This window comes from Ambystoma mexicanum, chromosome 3p, assembly GCF_040938575.1.
Source record: "Ambystoma mexicanum isolate Mex_15411 chromosome 3p, UKY_AmexF1_1, whole genome shotgun sequence".
In the NCBI taxonomy this organism is placed as follows: domain Eukaryota; kingdom Metazoa; phylum Chordata; class Amphibia; order Caudata; family Ambystomatidae; genus Ambystoma; species Ambystoma mexicanum.
Window position 1 is genome coordinate 397,166,002 of NC_090925.1, and position 25,170 is coordinate 397,191,171.

Sequence of the window (25,170 nt, forward strand, 5' to 3'; positions counted from 1 at the left end):
TCATCCATTGGTACTCCATACTCCCATAGAGTAACATGAGACTTCCTGTTTCCACTAGTATGGATCCTTTTGTGCCAACCCAGAACTACATTAAACACTCTACTCTTCGGGCGTGGCTCTCCATAAAAGCCACACCCAATGAGCAACCCATGCTTCGTGTGCTTTCTGTAGCTTCGAGCACACGCTTACCTGGTTCCTGAGATTTCTACAGCACTCTTCAGCCTTTGTGACCGGCAGATCAGTCTTCTTCACTGCGACCACCGCTCCTGAAAAGAGAAGAACAGAGGTGTAAGCTGATAAGCGGTTTTCTACTCACCTTTTTCAGCGCTCATCCGGTGGTTTCGCGACGACTTTTCCACTCGCGGACCGACAAGTCACTCCCGCTCGTCTTCTCTGCAATCGCTTTCGGATTTTCCGTTCCCGAGTGACCTTTTGGCAACCTGCAAAGAGAAAAGAACAAGGAAAGACTGGTTAGAACTTGAAGACGCATTGTTGGCAAAAACATTTATAGACAATACGAACCTGAACTTTGTCACATGCTTTAACCCAGTGAAGCAACTGGGATTCCAAGGACATATAGCACTTACCTGATCCGAAAAGAGATCCATTTCTGCACATCTGAAATTCCCGCAGTACAAAGGGTCCAGTGAGGTAACTGGCCTTGGGACACTCTTTAGGATTACAAGACTCCACTAGCCAAAATAAACGGCGTAGTTTGCATCGCAATACCAGCGCAGCAACCAGCAAAACCAGCACCAAGTCAGCGCGACGGCCAGCTGGCCCACACCATAGCGCCCCTGCAGAGGCAGGACAGAGAGCTCGCCATTTCAAACTAAGAGGTGAGCCCTCATACACTATATTTCAGCACACAGAGGGAGGGGGAAAGGTTCCCTGGGCTAGGGTAGTACCACTCACTAACCCTTCATTCTCCTTACAGGTAGAACTTCCAGTATTCCGGGTGAGGAGAGGGCAGGGCAGAGGTCGGCAAACTCCATCGCTCCTGCGGAGACTCAGGTGAGCATGACACCATTATTCTTTCACAATATAACAACAAACAAAACAAGACACCTTTTCATCGGACCGGTCCTTACAAAAACATCATTTCATCCATTTCACTTTACTTTGAATACTTTCACATCATTGATCTACAAAACAGTTCCCAAATTATATACGTACCAGATAATCGATACTCTTCTTCAACGGCCTTACCAACAATTTACCTATTTCACTCACCTGTGGGGTCTTCGCCCGAAGTTTGTTAGACCCGAAGGGTGGCAGCCGGCTGTCCTGTCGTCCTTCGGGGCTGGCGGAGGAAAGGTAACGCATTGGTTCGCAATCAGTGGTGCGTTTTCAGTCGTTGGGGCCCCGAGACCGTTACCCCTCCTGCCTCGCCCTGGAAGGCCTCACCCCAGGTGATGGGCTGCCGCACCTTGGGGTCCCTTTGTGGTCGGCAGTAAAATGGGGGTACACTTTCGCTCACCCCACTACCGTCAAAAGGGACCCCACATCAAGGAAGACTCAGACGGTTGGTCAAGTCAAAGTATTTATTCTTCAATCATTCGCGAATGGGCTGGACTTCTGGCGTCCCCAGAGAATGAGAAGTGAGCTCCTAAGCATAGCTTACACATGCCTTTTATACATTTCTGATTACATTAGTTCATATGGCCCTCACAGCCTGCACATACACAGGAAGCTTCATTTGCGCAAACATTTGACAGTTTCTTGGGTTGTGGTATTATGTTCTACTTTAGCAGATAAACAGTTTGCGAAAGCATGTCCTTGCGGTATAGCAGTTACACCCACAACTGCACGACCCCTGCCTATACATTTCTTTGAAGCAAGATAATTTCCAAGAACTGCCCTATATCTGCCTATGACTAATACGCTTTGGTATGCCAAGCCACAAACCACTGCGCTTTATCTCTTGCAATCTAAAGATAACTGCGCAAACTTTCCACTGCTGTTCTGTCGCACGTAACCATTACCCTTTCATCAAAAGGTCACAGGAAAAGATCTTGCCTCAGCGTGAGCACCGTCTGCATTAATTCCTGCACCCGCAAATGGATTCACATGCGAACCCTCCCTCCAACCCCTCTGCGGCTCTTCTCTTGGTCCTACTGCCACTTTTTGTGCTACCAAATCTGAAGATGGCTGCCAGAGGAGGGGCTTAGGTAGAGGGCAGTCATTGGCTGGGGGCAGTATGACCCAGAGACCAGTGATTGGTTATTAGTAGGAAGACCATTCCGAAACGAAACTGAAACTGATTTTTTGTTTACCGAGGATTCCCAGCCTGACGACAGAATTTTCATGAGCATGTGAATCCATGCCAGACCCATGCTGGAGAACAACATTTACAGGTATGTTACTTGTTCCATCTATACCCCAACCATTCTGCGGATGCCTGTGAGATCTGTCGTGAATTTTCACAGAAAATGCTGAAAGACCGCAACCTCTGCTGATTTGTTGGCTCAACGAGGGCACTTACCCGAGTTCGGAGGTTTCGTCCCAGGGAAGCAGGTCTTCGGCTCCTGCGGAGAAGGCGTCTATGCAGCGAAGGGCGGAGTCTGCAGAACCCCGCCACCCCCACCCCTGCCAAGAACTAGCGCACAGAGGGTCCAGCGTCGGAAGTGGGGGAAAAGTGGCGGCTCCTCTGAATCCAGGTCGCATCATTCTAAAGGGGAGAGTGGCTCTTCACTGTCCAAATTGGCGAGACCAGACAAGTCCAAGGTGTCAAGTGCTAGGCCAAAGTCTGCGTTGATGGAGAGAGAGAGAAGTCGATGGCGCTGGAAATCGTCCTCCAAAAAGCACTCATCTAAGGACCATCATGAGTCCTCTTACAGCAGGGACTCGTCGAAAAACTTCCAGCATTTCATCCAAGCGGTCCACTTCGGCGGAGAAGGCCAGGCCTGTGAAGGCCTTAGTACCGACAATGAGGTCATCGTCAGAGGTCCCGTTGCCAACGGTTGTGGTCCAGTCCTCACTTCCGTAGTCGACAAGGGTGTCGTCTGCTCTAACTACGGCCATGGCTGTCAGTGAGCCGCAATTGCTGTGGACGGATCAAATGGATAAGGATGGTGGTTTGTTGCCTACGGGGATCCGTGGCAGTCTGGGGCGAGCTTCGGGCCGTTGCGCCCGGTGGACATTCTTCAACAGGATCCGGCTCCATTTTCTGTGTCCTTTGGTGAGGAGGAGTATGACCCAGGTTTCGATCTGTCAGCACTGGGTCTGCGGGAGGCAGGCTAGTCTACGTCTAGTGGGGTCATGGCTCCGGCACCCATGTCCCCGTCAGTGAACCCACACTCTGCTGTCCATGCTGGTGTTAAGTACACTCCAGTCGTTGTTGGGACAATTGGATACAAGACTTCCGGCGGCTCAGAGCCTGGTGGCTCCAGTGGTACGTAGTGTGCCTGTAGAGGCCCCTCAATTGAGTCTCCCCAGGAATGCGCCTGTGTGAGGCTGCCATTGCCATCACCAGTGGGGTTGGGCCTTCCCCGAAGTCATCCAGAGGAAGGGGAGCTAGTCGATACAGAGAGTGGGCCTCGTGATACACTGTTGACGGTGTCCTCGTCGCCCAGGAGAGACTATACCTGGGATGCAGACCCTGAGGTGGAACAGCCTAGTAGCCCAGCTCAGCTGTCTCCACCGGATGATGTTGGGGCATGTCACGCTATGATGGCAAAGGCATGCCAAGAATTTGGCCTGCTTCCTGAGGAAGAATGAAAGTACCGTTTTCTCTTCAATCACGTGAGGAAACGATGGAAGGCAAGTCATCTCAGTCCCCATTTCGGACAACGTGTGGCATGAGGGCTTGCGCACGATGCGCCACCCTTTTTCGGAACCGGACGTGAAGGGGCGTTTAGAGAAGAATTTTAAGGCATCCGAATCGACCCCCAAGTGCCTCATGTCTCAGCCCATGCCGGAGTCTGTGGTTTTGGCGGTGGCTAGTCAGAAGGCGAGGAGCAAGCAGAAGTGTGTTACGCCCCCGGACAGTGAGACCAGAAAACCAGATGCTTTCGGGAAGAAAGTCCTCACGGTGGGCGCTACAACGGTGAAAGCGGCTAATTTCTTGGCCATTATGGCCAGGTATGACGGGGAGATGTGGCACCGGTTGGCCCCGCTCTTAGATCATCTCCCAGAGCAACAACGCAAAAAGAGTATGCTGCTGGTTCGAGAGGAGGAGAAGGCCTCCAACCACAGCATCAACATTGCAGTGGACTTGGCGGAGTCGGGCTTTGTACAAATAAATAATGATGATGTTCTCCGGAGGCAGGCGTGGCTGCTCTGCACTGACTTTCATCCTAAAGTCCAGCATAAAGTAGTGGATATGCCCTGTGAGGGGGAGCAGCTCTTTGGCGAAAAAAACAATGCAGCGCTAAAGGGAATGAAGGAAGACTATGAGACGGCAAAGTCCTTGGGGGCTCTGCAAACGGGACGTTCTATTCGCTCCTTTGGGGCGTTTTGCAGGGCCTCTGTTAATGCCAGATTTGCACTTCCCCCGACGGAGGATAGTCGCTCCAGTTACTCTTCCCAAGGCTTCAGGTGCTCATTCCTGTCGGCGCAGATAAACGGGGACTATCAGGCGCAATGTAAGAAGGGTCCTGCCGCCTCAGCTGCTAAGGGACGGCAGTCTAAGTCTCTGCAATGGCTGCCATGCGGACACAACTTGGCGGCAGTGTGTCGCAACACGTCGACAAGTGGGAACTCATTAATACGGACCGCTGGGTGCTGAATACGGTATGTCTCGGCCACTCAGAGTTTCGGTATCCTCAACTACCAATTCAGCCAGTGAAGGTGGTGCAGCCGCACCTGCAAGTCCTGCGGCAGGAGGTGGAACTCATGTTGGTGAAAGGGGCGATAGAACCAGTTCCGGTGTCGGAACGGGGCCAGGGGATGTACTCCCAGTATTTTCTCATCAAAAAGCCCAATGGAAAGTGGAGGCTTATACTAGATTTTCAGCCGTTGAAGAAAAATCTGCAATGCCTGAAGATCAAGATGCTTAAGCTGCAGGATCTAATCCGGGCGGTGCAGCCGGGAGAGTTCCTGGCATTGTTGGATTTGGAGGATGCTTACTTCCACATCCCGATGCGGCCAAACCATTGCAAGTTCCTGTGCTTTCTGGTCGGGACGATCATTACTAGTTCTGCCCTCCCATTTGGACTGAAGTCTGCTCCCAGGACGTTCACAAAATGCCTCGCTCCGGTGGCTGCCTTCCTCCTCGGGGGGGGGGGGGGGGGGAAATAATGTGTACCTGTATCTGGATGACTGGTTGGTACGGGGGCTGTCGCCGGAAAGAGCGTTGGAGTCTCTCCAGGCATCCATGAACCTGTTTCAACGACTGGGGCTCACCGTCAACTGTGCAAAATCCTATCTGACGCCATCCAGGGAGTTGGGTTTTCTTGGTGCTCAGTTTCTCACATGGGAAAATCTGGTGAAGGCATCGGATGAGAGTGGTGAAATTGCAGTCCAGAGCGGCAGAATGTGGCCAAGGAACTATGGTCTCGGTCCGCAGTTACATTCTATGGCGTCCTGCATTCCGCTTATCCCAAATTGACGCCTGTTCATGCGGCCAGTGCAGTAAATTCTCAGACAGGTGGTCAGTGTCTGGGGGGTGGGTGGTTATGGTCGGACAAGGTGGCCATCTCCCAGGGGCTGCTGGAAGCCCTGAAATGGTGGACTGGCACAGCCAATCTTGTACAGGGCATGCCCCTGCTGGAACCGGACTTTCGGTTCACAATAGTGACGAATGCTTCCCAGGTGGGATGGGGGGTGCACCTCGACCAGTCGCAGGTCCAGGGCCTGCGGTCTCGGGAGGAGGCGTTATTGCACATCAAAGTACTAGAGTTGAGAGCGGTGCACTGGGCGCTGAAATCCTTTCTCCCTCACATCCAAAGCAGTTGTTTGCGTGTTGATGGACAATACAACTACAATGTTCTGTTTGAGGAAGCAGGGACGCACACATTCTCGGCCCCTGTCCAGAGAGGCTCAGGAGGTGTGGCATTGGGCCATTGCTCAGGAAATTCACGTTACAGCTCTTCTGCTGGGAATCCAGAGTGTGCAGGCAGATACTCTCAGCAGAAAGAGGGGGCAGTTACACGAGTGGAAGCTGAAGGAGGGGCAGATGACGAGGATCTTCCAGAAGTGGGGGTTGCCTTCTCTCGACTTGTTAGCCACAGCAGAGAACGAGCAGTGCCCATTGTTTGCCAGCAGAGTCGCTCATCCAGAGTCCAAAGGAGATGCGTTCTCGTTTCCGTGGACGGGCCTCTTCAGGTATGCCTTCCCTCCGTTTCCGCTGATTCGGAGGACGATCCAATTGGCCCGCAGGTACCCTTGCAAAGTGATCTTGGTCGCTCCATTCTGGCCCAGACAGACGTGGTTCTCGGATCTCCTTCATCTCGCGGTGGAAGAGCCTTTTCGTCTGGGTGCAGAGCAAGATCTACTGTCGCAAGACGACGGGAGAATGTGGCATCGCGATCCGGCATCTCTCAGCCTGACTGCACGGCTCCTGATCACTCACAGTTCGGTCACCTAGGTATCTCACAGGAGTGTCGCCGGATCCTGGAGGCGGCAAGGGCACCTTCCACTAATATATCTTACAGTAGAAAATGGGTGAGATTTTGTGCCTGTTGAGAGGAGCAACCGGACGTGCGGCTGTTGGAAGTTTTGCCGGCCCAGATTCTCCCATACTTGCTGCATATGGCACAGGAGGGGGCCTGGCGTTGTCTTCAATCAAAGTACATTTGGCGACTATTTCCAGATTCACTAGACGGCGCCATGCTGCTACTCTGTTTAGTGACGGATTGGGGAAGCACTTTCTGAAAGGGCTTTTTCTGACCTTTCTCCTGGAGAAAAGGTTTGCTCTGGTATGGAGTCTCAATGTGGTTCTCCAGCATGGGGTCTGGCATGGATTCACATGCTCATGAATATTCCCCGTCGTCAGGCCGGGAATCCTCGGTAAAGAAAAAATCTGTATCAGTTTCGTTTCTGATCTGTCTTTCTTAGTAACCAATCACTGATCTCTGGGTCATACTGCCCCCAGTCAATGACTGCCCTCTACCTAAGCCCCTCCCCTGGCAGCCATCCTCAGATTTTTACTGCACGTCCAAGTGTTGGGAGTCCTCGTGTTTTAGCTCTTGAGCTTTTACTGCGTTTTCACGCTTTTTCAGGAGATCTTTTCTCATTTTTTCGGTTAATCGAGCCTCAAGCTCCACCGTTTCTACTTCCGATAACGGGGACCCGTTTCGGAATTCGTCTACGCCCCTCAAGGGTGAAGTTTACGTCGAGTTACGCTTCTTGGAGGATTCCAGAAGATCTGTGGCCAACCTCAACGGACATGGCCCAGGACAAGGGAAGCTCGACGCCCGGATCAAAGCTGTTCAGGAGCTGCCCAGGATGCGGATTGCAAAATGTTTTCAAGGAGGACGAGCATTCGAGATGTCTCTACTGCCTTCATGAGGACAAGACGCACGTGGAGAAGGACTGTGCGTTCTGCAAGAACCTGTCGGAACGGACCAAGCAAGATCGTCGTTCCCGCCTCGCCGCCTGGCTGGAGAAGGGCACAGCAGGTGAGAAGGCGAAGAAAAAGTCTGAGCGGTCTTCTAAGTCCTGTGAGGGCGCCCCGGCGACGGGGACCAAACAGAAGGCCAATCACCGTGAGTCCGCGGGCACCGGAAGCGTCGAAAGGTCGGGCTCCTCAGCTGCCAGGCAGGGCGCGACTTCCCCGGCACGATCAACCACGAGCCAGCGCTCTGGTTGGGGGAAGAGGAAGTCCGAGAACCCGGGTAAGCTTCTGGAGAGGCCCCGGTCGATCTCCAAGGCGATGACCCTCCCCCCCAAAGCGAAGGCCCAGGACGCACCTAAGGTGCTGAGGGCCTTGATCCACCCGGCAAAGGCCTCTATCGAGGTTGTTGCAGCGGCCCTGGCGAAGCCGGCAGAGGCTACGACAGTGGAGGTGGCCTCGGGGCCCAAAGTTTCCCTGCCACCGCGGAGGGATTCCTCTTTCCAGACCATCGTTAAGACCCCCGTGAAGACCCTGGCGGAAAAAGAGGGGGGGAAGAGGGAGGGATGGTGGCCATTACGGACTCGGATTCAGCCTCCGAGGAGGATCCGGTGGAAACCGTGAAAGGCCTCAACGAGAGGTTCATAGGCCTCAACGAGAGGTTCGAGAAGGTTCGATCCCAGGGGAAGGTTCCCGCTGATGTGATCGAAGATAGCGACGATGGCGACGACGAGGGCCCAGTGGAGCAGCCATCCCGTCCGTCGCAGCCATTACCCGAGCCCCAGGATAGCTCGGCGGCCATTTTGTTGGCTATCCAATCCTTATGTACTGAGATAAGGACGAGGTTACCACGGACCGCGACGGAGGATCCAGAACCAGGCCCGTCGGGAAGCCCGCCGAACAAGCGGAGGAGAGTCCACCCCGCTCTGCCCTTCGTGCCCACGAGGCCAGTCACCCCTCATCCCCCTCGCCGGACCCTCTGGAGGATACGATGACGGATACAGCGGCGGGGACGGACAACGGCGGCGGCGATGACACAACGGACATCCCGTCATCACACCCGCCCACCCCCCCCCCCCCCCCCCCCCTTGGGCCTCTCCGCCCGACGAAATTGGCTCTTTTTACGCCATGATAGCCAGGGCATCCGAGCTCTTCCAGCTCTGCCCTGAGGAACAGAAAAAGGAAGGTTTTCTTTACCAACGACGAGAGGCCAAGAGAAAGACAGTCCTCGCTGTGCCGTTGCTCAACAACATCTGGGACGAGGGGCTGGCTATCCTCAAGAACCCTTCCACAACACCTGCCAACAGGGACAGGTACGAGAAGAAGTACCGGATCCCCGATGCTGCCCCCTTGTGCCACAGGGCCCAGCCCACTAAGGACTCTGTCGTCTCGTCAGCGGCCAAGAAAAAAGCAGCAGGTGCGGTGGCTTCAACTTCCACTTCCCCGCCGGACAGCAAGGGTAAGAATTTGGACTCCATGGGACGACGAATCATCTCGTCGGCGGCGACGACGATTAAGGCGGCCAATGCCTTAGCGATTGTGGCCCGTTACGACAGGGAGCTTTGGTTCAAGATGGCTCCTCTGCTAGACTTCCTACCGGACGACAAGAGGGCGGAGGCCCTACAGATTCTGCAGGAAGGAGAGGTGGCGTCGGATCACCGCATAACTGTGGCAACGGACATTGCCGATGCCGGATTTCACCAACTGGGCAACGGGGTTTGCCTCCGACGACGAGGATGGCTCAAGGCGACGGACTTTCGCCAGGTGAAACAGCCCGAGCCCTAGGAGTCCTTCAGCAACGGCGGCCCTTTCAGAGCTCTGGAGGCAGACAGGGAGCCTCCAAGGGATTCAGCGGCGGCTCTTCTACTTACCACCAGGCGGCCCGCTCCTCGTCCCAGGAGGCCTACAGAGGCCGCGGCAAGCAAGGATGGTCTCGCCGACGTTGACAAGGAGGCCCAGGCGGCAAGGCGTCTTCCAAGCAGGACTGAACCGGCCGTAGCGTCGGGGCCCCCACCGAAGCACCCCGGTGGGATGCCGGCTGACGAAGTTCGTCAGCATGTGGGAGTCCATCTCCACCGACCGTTGGGTGCTGGACACCCTGGCCCGCGGACACTCGCTGGAATTTCAAAAGAAGTGTCCTTGCGCTCTTCCCGTGTCCAGGAAGGAGAATCACGTCCCTCAACTGCTGTTGGAGGTAAGGGCAATGCTCAAGAAGGGTGCCATCGAGCTCGTCCCCAAGAGGCTCCGGGGCTTCTTGAGTATACTCAAGATACTTCCTAGTCAGAAAGAAGACGGGCGGTTGGCGCCCCATCCTGGACCTGCGTCGGTTGAACAAGTACATCAAGGCACAGAAATTCAGGATGGTCACCCTCCAGCACATGCTGGGACAGCTGGAGGAGGGCGACTTCCTATTGTCACTGGACCTGGAGGATGCTTACTTCCACATCCTCATTATAAAAGGACAAAGTTCCTCAGATTCGTAGTCCAGGGGTGTCACTACCAATTCAGAGCCCTGCCGTTTGGATTAAAGTCGGCACCCAGGGTGTTCACCAAGTGCCTCACACCTGTGCCTGCGCGGCTGTTGCGCCTGCAAGGGATCCACATCTACCCCTATCTGGACGACTGGCTAATCCGTGCAAGGTCAAGAGAACTCGCCGTCGAACACACAGCGAGGACTGTCCGCCTGCTCACAGAGCTGGTATTCGCCATCAACTACCCCAAATCCCATCTGGTCCCGTCGCAGGTGGCACTGTTTCTGGGAGCGAAGCTCGATACAGTGAAGCGATTGGCATCTCCGTCGGAAGAAAGGACGAAGGCCAGTTTGGGCAAGGTGCAGCGCCTGTTAGCCACAGATGTGGCCAGAGTGAGGTCCATCAAGTCCCTCCTCGGGATGATGTCCTCATGCATCTACCTTGTGCCCCTTTGCAGACTTTGGATGCGTCTGCTACAAGAGTTCCTTGACGCCCGCTGGATTCAAGCGGCTGGCAGCTTCGAAGACAGGATCCCGCTCGACGAGGAGTTCCGTCGGGCGATTCTATGGTGGGGTTCCCGTGCGCACCTCGCGGCAGGCATGGACTTTCAGGCCCCGGCGTATCAGGAGACGGTAACGACAGGCGACTCCCTGGAAGGATGGGGGGCCCACACTGGAGATCTCCACGCAAGAGGCATCTGGCCCCCGGAGGAGAGGTCTCTTCACATCAACATCCTGGAGCTACGAGCCGTGTTCTGGGCGCTCAAATCGTTCCTTCCGTCCCTCAAGGACAAAGTGTGAGGATCTTCACCGACAACACCACAACGATGTTCTACATCCAGAAGCAGGGAGGCACCAGATCCCCGCCCTATCCAAGGAGGCCCAGGATCTGTGGCACTGGGCCGTCGCCCAGGGGATGTTTCTGGTTCCCTTCCACCTGGCAGGAATAAAAAACACCATCGCCGATTCACTCAGCAGGGAGCCGCACTCGTGCCACGAGTGGGAACTACACCAGGACCAGGTGGATCGGCTCTTTCAACGGTGGGTCAAACCCCAGATCGACCTGTTCGCGTCGGCGACGAACTCCAAGTGCCAGAGGTTCGCACAACCGAGGAGCATGGGCGATGCTTTCTCGTTCCCTTGGGACGGCCTGTTCCTGTACGCGTTCCCTCCGTTGCCATTGCTGCTCTCATCAACCAGCTGAAGAGGTCCAGGTGCAGGATGATCCTCGTCGCACAGTGCGTGGCCGAGACAGATCTGGTTTCCGGACCTTCTGGATTTGCCAGCGTCCCCACCTATCAAGCTGGCGACGGACACGGATCTTCTCTCCAGAGAAGGAGGCGCCATTCTCCATCACAACCCGCAGTCGCTGAACTTGCAGGCTTGGCTCCTGCAGCACTAGAGTTTTGAGGATACTATATCCCGGCTGACTGCAGAGAGGTTCTTGCAAAAGCTAAGGCGTCCTCAACTCTCAAATGCTATGGACATAAGTGGAAGAGGTTCTCTGTCTGGTGCCGTGCACAGAAGATTAACCCTCTGCGGATTACGGCCCCTCAAGTATTGCCGTACCTACTGTCGCTGGCTAAAGCTGGACTGGCTCACGCCTGCATCAAGATACATCTGGCTACCATTTCCTGATACACCAGAACTACAGGACGGGTGTCCTTGTGGTCTCATCGCCTGCTGAAGGAATTTATGAAGGGACTATTCCGATCGTTCCTGCCGGTGAAGGCCCCTGCTCCGGCGTGGGAGCTCAACGTGGTGCTGACCAGGCTCATGGGTACCCCATTCGAGCCTATGCATTCGGTGCCGTTGAAGTTCCTGTCGTGGAAGACAGCATTTCTTGTGGCCATCACCTCTGCACGATGAGTGGGAGAGATCCAGGCCCTATCTTGCAAGCCTCCATACTTGACTTTTCACGACACGAGGGTGGTTCTGAGGAGGCACCCCTCCTTTATGCCCAAGGTGCCGTCGGACTTCCACCTCACCGAGCCCTTGGTGTTCGCAGTTTTCTTCCCGTCGCCTTTGTCTCCGGCCGAGAGGACTTTGCACTCGCTGGATGTGGCTAGAGCGCTGAAGTTCTACGTGGACCACATGAAGAGTTTTCGGAAGACATCACAGCTGTTTGTGAACTTTGGACCTGTGAATCAAGGGAAGGCTCTCTCGAAGGCTTCCATTTCCAAATGGCTCTCCGGCTGCATCATGCTCTGTCACTGGTTGGCAAACTGACCGCTGCCCGGCCATCCGAGAGCCCATTCGACCAGAGCGATCGCTGCTACCGCAGCGTTCCTGTCTGGTGTGCCCCCGCTGGACATCTGCAAGGCTGCTACGTGGAGGTCGACGCACACCGTCACAAGATTCTACTGCGTTGATCGGGAGTCCAGGGTCGGCCAAGCAGTGCTGCGCAACCTGTTCGCTTAAGGTGAGCCTGATGAGGAGGTAAGAGATGCTTAATGTTGAGTTGTTGTATTGCTTTGTTGAGCCTGTTGCCACCTCCCGTGGTTGTGCATGTGTATACTGCTATGTATTCTTATATTCATGAGCATGTGAATCCGTGCCAGACCCCATGCTGGAGAAGGAACAAGTTACTTACCTGTAACTGTTGTTCTCCAGCATGGGTCTGGCATGGATTCACATGCGAACCCTCCCTCCTTCCCCTCTGCGGTTCTTCTCTTGGTCATACTACCACTTTACGTGCTACCAAATCTGAGGATGGCTGCCAGGGGAGGGGCTTAGGTAGAGGGCAGTCATTGGCTGGGGGCAGTATGACCCAGAGATCAGTGATTGGTTACTACTAAGAAAGGCAGACCAGAAACTAAACTGATACTGATTTTTTCTTTACCGAGGATTCCCGCCTGACGACAGGGAATATTCATGAGCATGTGAATCCATGCCAGACCCATGCTGGAGAACAACAGTTACAGGTAAGTAACTTGTTCCTTCTCTCTGCTCTCATGAAACCGCCGTTTGACCCCTTTTGTTGACGGCATCCTTGAAGTTCCTCTCGTGGAAAGTCGCATTTCTGGTTGCAATCACATCTGCCAGAAGGATTTCGGAGCCTCAGGCGCGCTGTTCATTGACCCACTGTACCTGCGATTCATGAGAGATAAGGTTCTCCTGTCTACTAATCTGCACTCTATACCAAAAGTGCCTTCTGCATTTCATAAACCAGCTACAATTGCCTTACCCTTGTTCTTCGCTAAGGCGACAATGCTGGCGGAAAGAGCCCTGCAGTCCCTGGACATCAAGAGGGCGCTGAAGTTTGATCCGGCCCGTACTCAGGACTTCGAAACAGCTGTTTGTGGCTTTTGGTCCCTCCAGCAGGGGACGATCCATTTCCGAGCAAGGACTTTCCCGTTGGGTCTCATCCACAATTTCATTGTGTCACGGGGAAAGCTGGCAAGCCCTTAAGGGGCACTCCTAAGGCCCATTCTACAAGGTCCAGGGCATCGTTGGCGGCGCTCTGGGCTGGAATACTGCTCAGTGACATTTTGCCAGGTGACTTCTTGGGCGGTGCCGCATACCTTCACCAGACACTACTGTCTGGGACAGCACCATATGGAAGATGTGCAGGTGGTACACAAAAGACGGTTATGTGAGGAAACAAGTATTGAATGGGCGGGATTGCCCTCAATAAATAATCAAGTTTCGGAAGTCCAAAGGGGACGCTAGATCGGAAAATTTTCTGCCAAGTGACAGCCACCCATCAGAACATAGGTTACTTAGAGAGGGGAAAAAATTCTCTCTCGTTGTAATGACTCAAGTGCCTTGTAACTGACATGAATGGTGCAGGGGCATTGGGATTTACATATGCTTCCTTTATTAACCCAAATGTCTCAATCCTTTTCATGTGGGTGGTTGTCTCGGTTAGAAACGTTCACTAAAAAAAAGGGTGATCAGAGTAATCACACAAATAGTTTGTTCAGAGAAAACAAAATCACTGTGTCTGCACTTGAGGTGCTAGAAACCCATTGGATGCTGGGTCGTGGTCTTTAGTGTCTATATATCACCTCCTTCTTTCAGAGATATCATGCGATGTTGTGGAGGGGCCACAACCGGTTTCGATGGTTATATGTAATTGAAAACCATCTTCTTCAGGACAATAGATTTCTTCATATGATGGCGCAGTCACTCGCGATACTCGGGAGTAGGGCAGCGTGCACAGCCTGAGCAGGCTACACAGGATCCTGGTGTAGTGCAAATGCGCGTGCTGCAGAAGCTGTGGAGGGACTTCTGAAACACGGAGGGATGCCGCGGTGCTGATTCGGGTGTGAGTCGGAGCGGCGAAGGCTGTGGAGTGATGCAGGTGGGACAGGCGGTCCTCCAACGCCTGTTTCAATAAGGTAGGCCCGCAGCTTTCAGGGTTTTTGGGTTACTCTGCTGGTTCCGTTATCATGCATGTTGTTGGATGTTACCCTTTGTGTTTGAAGTTATGGGCTGGGGGCATGGGATTGGCTTGCCTGTCATGCACCACCAGTGGTTGGTCATACTGCTATATAATCTTTTCACAGCATGTGAATCCATGAAAGATCCAATGCTGGAGAAGGGAGTAGTTTCTTACCTGTAACTCTCTTTATCCAGCGTTGGTATCTTTCATGGATTCACATGCGCCCGCCGGCCACCCCTGCAGGCAAACCTTGATTTTGGTTTCCTCTACTTTGGGGGTTAAATTCTGAAGGGAAGCTGCGGGGGCAGGTTATTAATACCAGACGTCCTGTTGGTGTAGCCTAAAGCACCCAAAAAGACGTCGATAGGACACTAAAGTGTAAAAGTTTTCCGGAGGAAAACGCTAGGTTAAAGTTAGAGGTTTCACAGCATGTGAATCCATGAAAGATACCAACGCTGGAGAAATGGAGTTAGAGGTAAGAAACTACTCCCTTCTTAGGCCTGTACATGCTTTCCCTGCCCAGCACCATACTTAGCCCATTCCCGTCCCTAAGCCCATTCCCACTCTGAGGCCTAGCCTCACCTGCAGGACCATCCCTGCACCTCAACATGGTCTGAAATCGGTATGCCATGTTTTGTGGTAGATACAGCCTGGTGCCTTGTGCGCAGGTCCCCCTTTGGCGTGAAGTGCTGGCTGCGGCCAGCAGTGCGTGCCGAAGGGGGGCCTAACACCAGTAAGGTTCCTTGAATATACTGACCTCCAAAATACTAATAAATGCAGCGTTACGGATGTCAGTATATTCAAGGAATTCGTGACACACTGAGCAAGTGAGGCTGACAGCATAGCTTCACTTGTAGAGCGTTCATTCCTTTAATATAATGACATCCAAAATAGTATGTTTTTAAAGTCAGTATATAGAAGGAATGCACGGCCCGCAAAAGTAAAGCTGTACTGACAGCCTTACTTGCGGAGTGGGCTGTGCATTCCAAAAGACTGCACTTATTAGACGTTTGCATGCCAGTATATTTAAAATACTGCCCTGGTAGTCAGTCGCCCTTTCGGAGCACCCAGCTCGCCGTGATGAACTTGGAATGCCAAAGGGGGACCTGCGCACTGCGGGCAAACGGCCAGCACCAAAAGGCCCGCGCTGAAATGTCCTGTTTCATCGAAAATGGGGAACAAACTAAAATACTGGTTTATCTAAAACTTTCCACTGAAATTAATTTCCACTTAATTTTGTTTGCGTAATTACAGCTAAACACCTGGGATTTTTTTTTCCTTCTTGCATAGTGATACACAGCACCCTCTGTGCAGTGCTACTGAGAAGTCTCTTGGACTTTTCTTGATGTTTAAATACATTTTCTTGTGTGAACTACATTTCCCAAGAACAGTGAAATTGCTTGGGGGGCGTGGCTTGGACGCCATGTGAAAGGACGTGCCTGAACGGGAGCTCCCGCTGATCCGAACATTATCCGGCTGAATCCGCGCAACGGCCGCTACGATGTGGCATAGACGATGATGACTGTAAATGCGAAGCTCGGCTGCACATGTGGATGCATTTTCACACGGGATTGTGCAGCGCTTGTGTACTCAGGAGCCGCGAGAAGTTTTGGTGCCGGAGCTTCGCCGGCAGACAAAATGGCTGCCGTCGCCTGATGTTGGGACAAAGGATCGGGGACCGGGATTCTGGAGGCGATTCCCTCGGTTCGCGTTCAGCGCGATCCAGCGAGAGCAAGCCTGACTGGAGGTAGCCGAAACTGTGTGGCGACGGGGGGACATAGTGCCCCCAGGCCTGGGGCCTAAGCGAGATCGAAGGGACGCTCCTGATCGTAGATATGTCGAGCAAGCTCCTGAGGGCGAAGAATAAACAGCCCACGCTCGACGAATTTGCCAAGACGTCGCCTGGCACCGAGGGGACCAGGAGCAAAGAGAAGGCCCAGCCCAAGGAGATGGCCACAGGAGGAACGAACCAGGAGGTCCTGGCAGCGATCGCAGATCTGAAGGCGACATGGGAGACCAAACTCCAACTTGCGGTGGCCGAACTGAAAACTGCGATGGAACTACAGGTCGGGGCGGTACAGGAGGACGTGAACCTCCTGAGGCAAGATGTGCGAACCCTAGCCGAGCGCACAGAGACCCTGGAGAAGGAGATGGGCCCGACTGTGGCGGAATGCACCGCGCACAAACGAGAGATCCATGCCCTGGTGCAGAGGGTATGCAACCTGGAAAGCAGGGCTGAAGAGGCAGAAGGTCGGGCCCGCAGAAACAACATCCGGATTGTGGGCCTACCGGAGGGAGCTGAGGGCCAGAATCCCACAGATTTTATTGAGACCTTGCTGCTGCAGGAGATCACCGGAGGTGCCCTAACGCAGGGATTTGCAGTGGAGAGGGCACATAGGGCCCTGATCAGAAGGCCACCGCCGGGTAATCCGCCCAGGCCCGTGATCGCCAAGATCCTCAACTACAAAGACCGGGAGAAGATTCTGGAACATTTTCGTAAAGGGGGCACCATACGGCGAGGGGAGGCAACCATCACCGCTTACCCCGACTACACTCTACAAGTGCAGCGCAGTCGGATGAACTTTGGGGCGGTCAAAAGGCGCCTGTGGACGGCCGGTTTCAAGTATATGTTACTCTACCCAGCCAAACTTAAGGTCTTCTTCAAGGCTAAGACGCTGTTTTTCGACACCCCTGAGGAGGCCATGGAATGGCTCGATGCGCAGAACTGCCCGCAGGAGCCCGATGAGCAGATGGCGGATGGAGCAGGGAGAGTTAAGTGAAACAGTGGGCCCGGCTGACTTTGAACATTTGGACTGGAATATAGTCTTTGCCACTTTGTGATGGGGATGCACTTTTTAACTGTTTCGAATATGGTCCGCGAGCGCGGATATAGATGTGTAGGGGGCATCCGAGGGCCGTTTTATTCGTACCCCAGTGTGTGTTTAGATTAGTCACTGTGTCGGGTTCTCTACACGGGCTTCCGGAGAGAACCGGACACGGGGATGCCTGAGATCCAGGGATGGAGCTGGGCAGTTGGTTGGGTTAGGGGGGGTGGGGGGAGTTAGTTGTTATGTGAGCCTGGGGAAGAAACTGAGAAGGGAAGTAGTCGGGACTGGGGGGAGGCGATCAGACCAGAGGGGGAAGTGGGAGCTACGGATAAATCATGGGAGACCTTAAGGTATTGACATGGAATGTTAGAGGGTTGAATAGCTACCTGAAGCGTAATAAGGTCATGTTGTATTTGAAGAGGCAGAGGATAGACGTGGCCTTGTTACAGGAGACGCATTTGACACGGGATAAACTTGAAATGGTGCGGAGAAAATGGAGGGGGACAGTGGTTGGATCCACATTCTCTGCGTATGCCAGGGGTGTGCTGGTTTGGGTTGCACCACATGTCCCGTTCAAGCTCTTGGGGGAGGTTGTGGAGTCGGACGGGCGGCTGGCCATGGTTCGGGGGATTGTGGAAGGTAGAGTTGTCTGTATCATAAACACTTATGCCGCCCAACCAGGACACAGCGACTTACTTTAAGACACTGTGCGCGAGACTCGGTGAAGGGATGGGGAGCACAGTAATCTGGGGTGGAGACTTTAATTGTGTGCTTAACCCCAGGGAGGACAGGTTGGATGACAAAATGGTTAGGCCCAGCCCAGCGGCCAAGGTATTGCAGTCGCTGCTAACGGATCTAGGCCTGGTAGACGTGTGGAGAGCGAGACACCCGGGTGGGAGGCAGTATTCGCACTATTCGGCTCCGCACCAACTGCACACGAGGCTCGACTACTTTTTTGCCACTCCAGACATTCTTACGGAGTGTGAACAGATTGACTACAGGGCGAGGGTCCTCTCGGACCACTCGCCCCTAATCATGCAATGGCGGCTGCGCCCCCCACGTGCACGGATTCCAACATGGCGCCTTCGGGCGGAAGCGCTACGGGATCCGGTATTCAAGGAGGACATGAGGGAGGAGATAGTCGCGTACTTTGAGTCGAACACAGGGAGTGTCAAGTCGGCTGGTACTTTGTGGGAGGCTTTTAAGGTGGTGATGAGGGGAGTTGCTATCGCGAAGTCCAAGGGATTAATGGGCGGAATCCTGACCGACCTGCGAGAGGCCGAGATCGAGCTGGAAAAAGAATTGGAGAAGGGTGGGACGGATATGGAAGTAGTTACTGAGCTGCAGCAGCGGTGCTCTGGGCACTGGGACAGACTCTGTAACCTGAATTATACGAAGTACATTGAGAGGTTGCATGCGGGTGGGGACAAGACAGGCAGGCTCCTCGCTTGGCTATATAAGAGCGAAACCCCTAGGGCTCCGATCCGATCGGTCATCACCGAAGGGGGTGCGGGGATCGACACGCAAGAAGGGGTAAATGGGGCATTCGCAGAATACTACCAAACATTGTATGAAGATCGGGAAGGGGGGAGCCGAGAGGAGATAGATGAAGTACTCGGGGATATAGGCCTGCCCAGAATCAGCGATGAAGAGCGAGAGGAGATGGATGCTCCGATCACTCTGGAAGAGCTCAGAGAGATAGTGCGACAGCTGCCCACTTGCAAGGCCCCGGGGGCGGACGGGTTCCCCAGTGAGTTTTATAAGGCGTATGGGGAAGAGGTACTCCCACCCATGCTGGACATGTTTAATGAGGCGTTTGAGCTGGGACAGCTACCAGAATCACTCAGGGAAGCGGTCATAGTGCCACTCCCCAAGCACAATACACCGGGACACGGTTGCGGCTCCTATCGACCCTTGTCGATGCTGAACCAGGACAGCAAGATCCTAACAGCTGTCTTGGCGGCTAGAATGAGGAGAGTGATAGGCAAGCTGATTCACCCTGACCAGACGGGCTATGTCCCGGATAGGAACATTACCCACAACCATAGACGCCTACACAGAGTGGTCGAATGGGGATGTAGCAAGGACGGCGAAATGGCGATAGTGGCGCTGGATGCGGTCAAGGCGTTCGACTCTGTTCGTTGGCCGTGGCTGTTGGCGGCACTGGATCACTTCGGAATGGGGCCGGGGTACAGGAGGTGGGCCGAATTATTATACAGCGCGCCTCTAGCCAGAGTTCGTACGGGGGCAGTAGTGTCGGACAGGTGGCAGTTAGGTAGAGGCACCAGGCAGGGATGTCCTTGGTCCCCAATGTTGTACATCCTGGCCCTTGAGCCCTTGGCAATTTACCTCCGGCAACAGTATGACCCGGTGGGCATAGAGGTGGGGGGGGAGAGCCATCTGATATCCCTGTATGCCGACGATATGCTGTTGTACCTCCAATACCCTGAAGAGAACTTGCAATATGTCTTGGAGATGATGGAGAGGTTTGCTTGGCTTTCTGGCATAGCGGTCAACCCTCGGAAATCCACTCTGTTCCCGCTGGGCGGCTATGTGGGGATACCGGCTGAGAGGTTGCCAGTATTGCGGATCCCATGGGCGACAAGCACCTTTCGGTACCTTGGCATAGACGTATACCACACGACCGGGGAGGAACACAGGCACAATACTGAATTGGCAGTGGGGAGGATTGAGAAGTGCATGAGGTTTTGGGAGAAACTACCCTTAGCGATGATGGGCCGGGGTGCTATGCTTAAGATGGTCGTGCTACCTAGGCTGCTGCATTATTTCAATAACATTCCATACATGATACCCAAGGGGTTTTTTGCTAGACTACATAGGGTATGTAGAGATTTCTTATGGCAGGGCACGCGTAACAGGGTCGCATTGTGGAAATTGCAGAATGCTTATGAGAAAGGCGGCGTGAGGCTGCCGAACTTTGAGGCCTACTACGTGGCAGCGCAGCTGCAGTACGTGGCCAAGTGGCTTTCGGACGACGAAACCCCGGAACACAGACTGTTGGGAAAGGACTGCTCCCCCTTCTACCTGCGAGAGATTATTTGGGCATCCAGCACATGGATGAGGGGGCGTCCTAAAATGCTAGCGTTGGGCAGGAACATGTGGCGAAGAGCCTGCCGGATGATGGGGGATCCCCTGCCGTGCATGCCGCAGCTGCCGCTGGTGGCCTTGGCAAGGTAAGACGGACAGCTTGGGGCCATCCTGCGAACATACTGGGAGTCAGTGGGGCTGGTCACTTTGGGTGACATTTGGCAGGATGGGGCCTTGGCGGAGTTCGCAGATCTAGAGGCGGGGGCGGGGCTGCACACGGGGCAATACATGACGTTCCACAGAGTGATCAGGGAGGTCCGGAGCACTTGGCCCGAGACCGTATTGGCTGACGAGCCGGATGCGACGCTGGAGATTATGTATGACGCATCCGAGGGCGGGCATGAGGTCTCCAGGCTGTACGATATGCTGATGGCAAAGGTTGGGAAGGATTTGGGGTACCTGAGGTTGGAATGGGAAACAGAGATGGGGGCCCCGATGGCGGATGGGCAGTGGGAGCGCGCCCTGGGGTACCACAAAAAAGTATCGAGGAATGCCAGGTTTAAACAGATACAACTATATATCACGCATAGGGCATACATGACCCCCCTGAGAATTTCCAGATTTCAAGACACTGGGCGCCAGGCGTGTCCCAAGTGTAACACAGAGAACGCTGATATGATTCACATGTTCTGGGCCTGCCCTGTGATTGCAACCTACTGGAGTGAAGTAGCGCAGAAGCTGGCAGGGAGGGGCATTGTACTTAAGATAGATTCGGCCTGGGCCTGTTTGCTTGGAGGGTACCCCAGGGCGCGCAAGCTTCGGCACGTGGAGAAGCTTAAAGATTTGGCTTATGTACTCGCCAAACGCAGAATAGCCATGGGATGGAAGAATTGTCAGAGGCCACGGGTGGAGGTATGGTGGCGTGACCTCCAGAAATGGGCTGCCGCCGAGACGACAGCATGGTGGGAGGCCAGCAGGGCGGGAGGGGAGGAAGAGGTGAGCTCCCTCACGGCATGGAAGGTGCTATTGGCTGAACTGTTTAGTACGGGGTCGACCTCGGCTGGATCTGAGAGCGACGGAACCCCACCACACGGAACGGACAATGATGGTGGACACCCTACAGGCTCATAGGGGGGAGGGAAGGGGATTGTTAAGTTAATTCTGTTCTGTTTTTTTCTTTTTTTTTTCTTTTTCATATCTGTTGTTTGGCCTTTGTTGTGGCTTGATGTGTTCTATTTATGTTCTGTTGCACTGTGCGGTCGTTATAAAATAAAATACATTTTAAAAAAAAAAAACAGTGAAATTGCTTATATCTTAGTTACCTTTTCCTTTTGTGGGTTCAGCACGCACCACCCACCCTATGTGCAGTGCTGGGGGGCAGTCGAGGGGGTTACATAGTAACTCCTTATCCCACTTCGCATGTAACTTTTTCTACACTAACTTGAATGGCTGGTGGCAGTGATTACTTTCTACTACCTTTTGTGCAGGGTACTTGTAAGCTGATTTTGCAGCTGCATACAGCATCCATGGGTGACAATTTTTCCAAAATGCTCCCTGTCTTCTTTTTTTGCCATTTTCTGTTTTAGTTCCTTCTGGGCTTTTACTCTGTTTAAACTAGGTTTGAGTCTTTTGTGTATTTTGCCTTTTGGCAGGCATCAGCCTTGAAGCACACCCAGGCTCGAGTGTGTCTGGGAAGGCAGGAAGTGAGGGAGGAGCTCAAAACTTCACCGGCCTTTGTAGGCATGCATGGCCTACACCAGTTCCAACTGGGAAGGAGGTGTCCTAGAGGACGATCCTCCCCGCCCCCTGCCCTCGGCCCCCTGTGTGATTGACAACTGTAGAGCTGTGAATGAATGGGATTTCGCATAAAAGGCAAGGCTTTTGGGACTACAGACAGTCGACCACTGGAACATCATATCCGACAGAGGACGAGCAGATGTGCCAGCAGCACCTTCCAGGACAGCAGAAGCACCAGTGAAGCCTTGCAGCTATGCGGACCCCGTTTTCGTTTCGATAGGGAAGACCGATACAGGACGACTTCCTCCCTTGGGCTTGTGTGACCAACTGGCCTCGAGACCTGCTTCATTTTGGCTCTTCCCCCGACTAGCTACAACTTTCCTAGGCTGCAGAATCCCAATGCTTGGGGACCCAGGACAATTATTGAGTGCATCGTCTTGCAGAGATCGAATACGGCCAAAACTTTGTGGGCGCCTTCAAGGACCTCCAGAAGCAGGGAATTCTTCTCCAAAGCCCCCTCACCAGAGTACAGGACCGAGGGACCAACCAGAGCTATTAGTTTCTCTTTGGCACTGAGAAAAAGGTGCCAAAACCACAAAGTGCCACTGAATCATGTGGAATCCATTTCTGCCAAGCCCCTCTTCAGAATGCTGGTCCAGAAGCCCACCAGACGTCCTCCCTTTCGTCACCACGACCAAGGACAAGTGTATGCATCAGGAAGGCATCCAGCTGGAACTTCTTCACTTGTAAGGTATGGTGAGGCTTGGGGTATAACTACCTTTTGCCATTTGTAGTGCTCCCTGGCTTGGGAAGTACTATTTTAACCCCTCTAGAGTTGACCTCAGCTCACCTGTGTAGGCCTTCCAGCTTGTGCTCCATTAAATGGGCTTCCTTGAGCTCATGTGATTTTTCAACAAACTCCTGACTGTTTGATAACATTTTTCTAAGAAAAGTTGCGTCGGAACTGGAACTGTCCCATTGACTTTGGCTGTCTTGGTTTCCTAAAGGCTGCTCTTATGAACCCTATTGGCTTTGGCAGTGCGTGTTCCCTTACAGGTTTTAATTGTTGACACTATTATTGCTGGGATAAAAGACTGCCTACATCTCTATGGGAGAAACTGACTATTGAACCAGTTGATAGTTGGTTTTCCATTTTCCCTCCTCAACCCAATGTTGTAATGGTGAACAACAATAAGTGCCAATACTGACCTTGATTGATGTCACTCTGTGTGCTGGAACATGTTTAGCATAGAAAAGAATCTCACCTGCATTATTGGTTCTTGTTTTAATTAATTCTATCTTCCAATTAATGTTATTATTAGTTGCTGCTTTTTAATGAAAGATTAATTTGCCTTGTGTATATATAAATAAATAATTTAATATAACTAAATGTGTATGTGTTTACTTGGTGCCTTGTGTTTACTGATTTCATTGTGCTACTCTACAGCTCGCATTACCAATCCTAGGATAAGCCTGGCTGCTCAGTCACTCTACCAAGTTGTGTAGTACAGGCCTATATTAGAGTTTGGTCTGCGGAATACCAGGAGATGTCTTGTGAAGTCCCACACCAGTTGGACTTTACAAAATCTTACCTAACAAAATCCTCTTTTCTTACAGCATGTTTATCATTTATGTTCAGCTGTGTGCTCCATTGTTCCAGGGGGATCAGCATATATCGACATTCACTACATCAAGAATAATCATTGGGGGTGGGGTGGTGCAAAGGGCTATCATTGGCTTGATTTGCAAGCATGCATGGTTTAACATTCTGCCCCACTTTAGATCTGTCAATTTTACCATTTTGACATTCAGGAAATTAAAGATTGATCTAAATTCAAACTTTATTTTTCCATTTTTCAGGACACGCTGTTGGAGGCAAATTTTCTGTGGTGTGCTGTATTATCATAATCTTTTAGTCCTAATTGGCAAACATCTGGCCAACCATTTCCAGTATTTCTTCAATGCGCGTTATTCCTTAGATGGTGTATGCTGCTAAAAAATAGCATGTTTTTTTTTGTTCCCACCAATCCAGTGGCAGATTCTTTCTTGGAATCTTTACCATGTTCTGAGAGAATGCTGGTGAATCTGTGTTCTGACAGTCTTTTGTCACTTTTTTAACCTTTGAGAGGAGATGCCCTCCAAAATGTCCTTTTAGTACTTCACCAACACCCCTTTCGATCACCCTGACATACTATGACTTATCCCTTTCGACCCACCTTACTTGTCAATTGACCCTCGTGCCAGTCCTGTTGCTTTTATGTGATGGTTTCTCGTCTCTATATGCCTTCATGTATGCAGCATTCTGCACATGGCATTTCTGATAGAACGGTGTGATTGCTGTCTTCATGAATATTCTGGCCTAATCTGAGGCTGTCTACGTGTTCCTACAAGCAGTTTCACTTAGAACGTTTTTGCGACTGCATTGCCCTCCTTGTTTTGGATGCAGCCTGAAAAAAATGTATTTCTCATGAACCAACCACTGCAGAAGGGAGAGCTCCTGACAGCCCTCATGATAACATAACTCTAGTCGTCTTTCAGCACGACCACTGTACTAACAAGCTGGTCTGAATAAGGTACTTATTCCCCAAACAAAACAAAAAAACATCTGCTTCCTCACTTAATGTTTTACACTGTTGTAAACCAGGATGGTTCAGACATAACGATGAATTATATTTTTCAATCTAATGGGTATTTGATCTTCTTTTCCATGTTAATGTGTATTTTGTTTGTAGGCAGTGGTCGAAGAAGAGTGTATTCCTGCGGACCAGTTTGTTATGCACTTGCTGCCAAGTCTTTTAAGTCTTATATCTGATCCTGTGCCCAATGTCAGAGTACTGCTAGCGAAGGCTTTGAAGCGAAGTCTATTAGAAAAAGGTAAATATGTAAATGTACTTTACTTACCTACCTTACAATCATGACTGCAAGAGCTGGAGGAGATGTTTAAGCAAAGTTGTTTAACAGGCTATTGGGCTGTGCCGGCACATTCTTGAATATTGCTGTCCTGCTGCTTAGCTTGTGGTGGGAGAGGAGCTTTGGTTTGTGTGCTTTGGGGATGCTTCTCCCACAGCTGCCTCACCTGCCATGAGCATTGCTGATTCCCCTCAACTGGTCAGCCTCACCACTCTCTCGACCTTCTATGCTTCCACATCACTTGTGCAAATGGAAAATAGCACCACAATTATGCTCGGGAAAGTGAGCCCATTCT

General features: G+C 52.5%; 1 protein-coding gene across 3 annotated transcripts in view; it reads left to right on the plus strand.

Moving 5' to 3' along the window:
- Positions 1 to 25,170, plus strand: part of LOC138580491 (serine/threonine-protein phosphatase 4 regulatory subunit 1-like) — a 918,772-nt gene that overhangs the window by 887,431 nt on the left and 6,171 nt on the right. For all 3 annotated transcript variants that reach the window (XM_069651072.1, XM_069651070.1, XM_069651071.1), the window contains one exon: positions 24,698 to 24,839. In XM_069651072.1, coding sequence (XP_069507173.1) covers positions 24,698 to 24,839 — 142 coding nt within the window. The remainder of the gene's footprint in view (positions 1 to 24,697; positions 24,840 to 25,170) is intronic.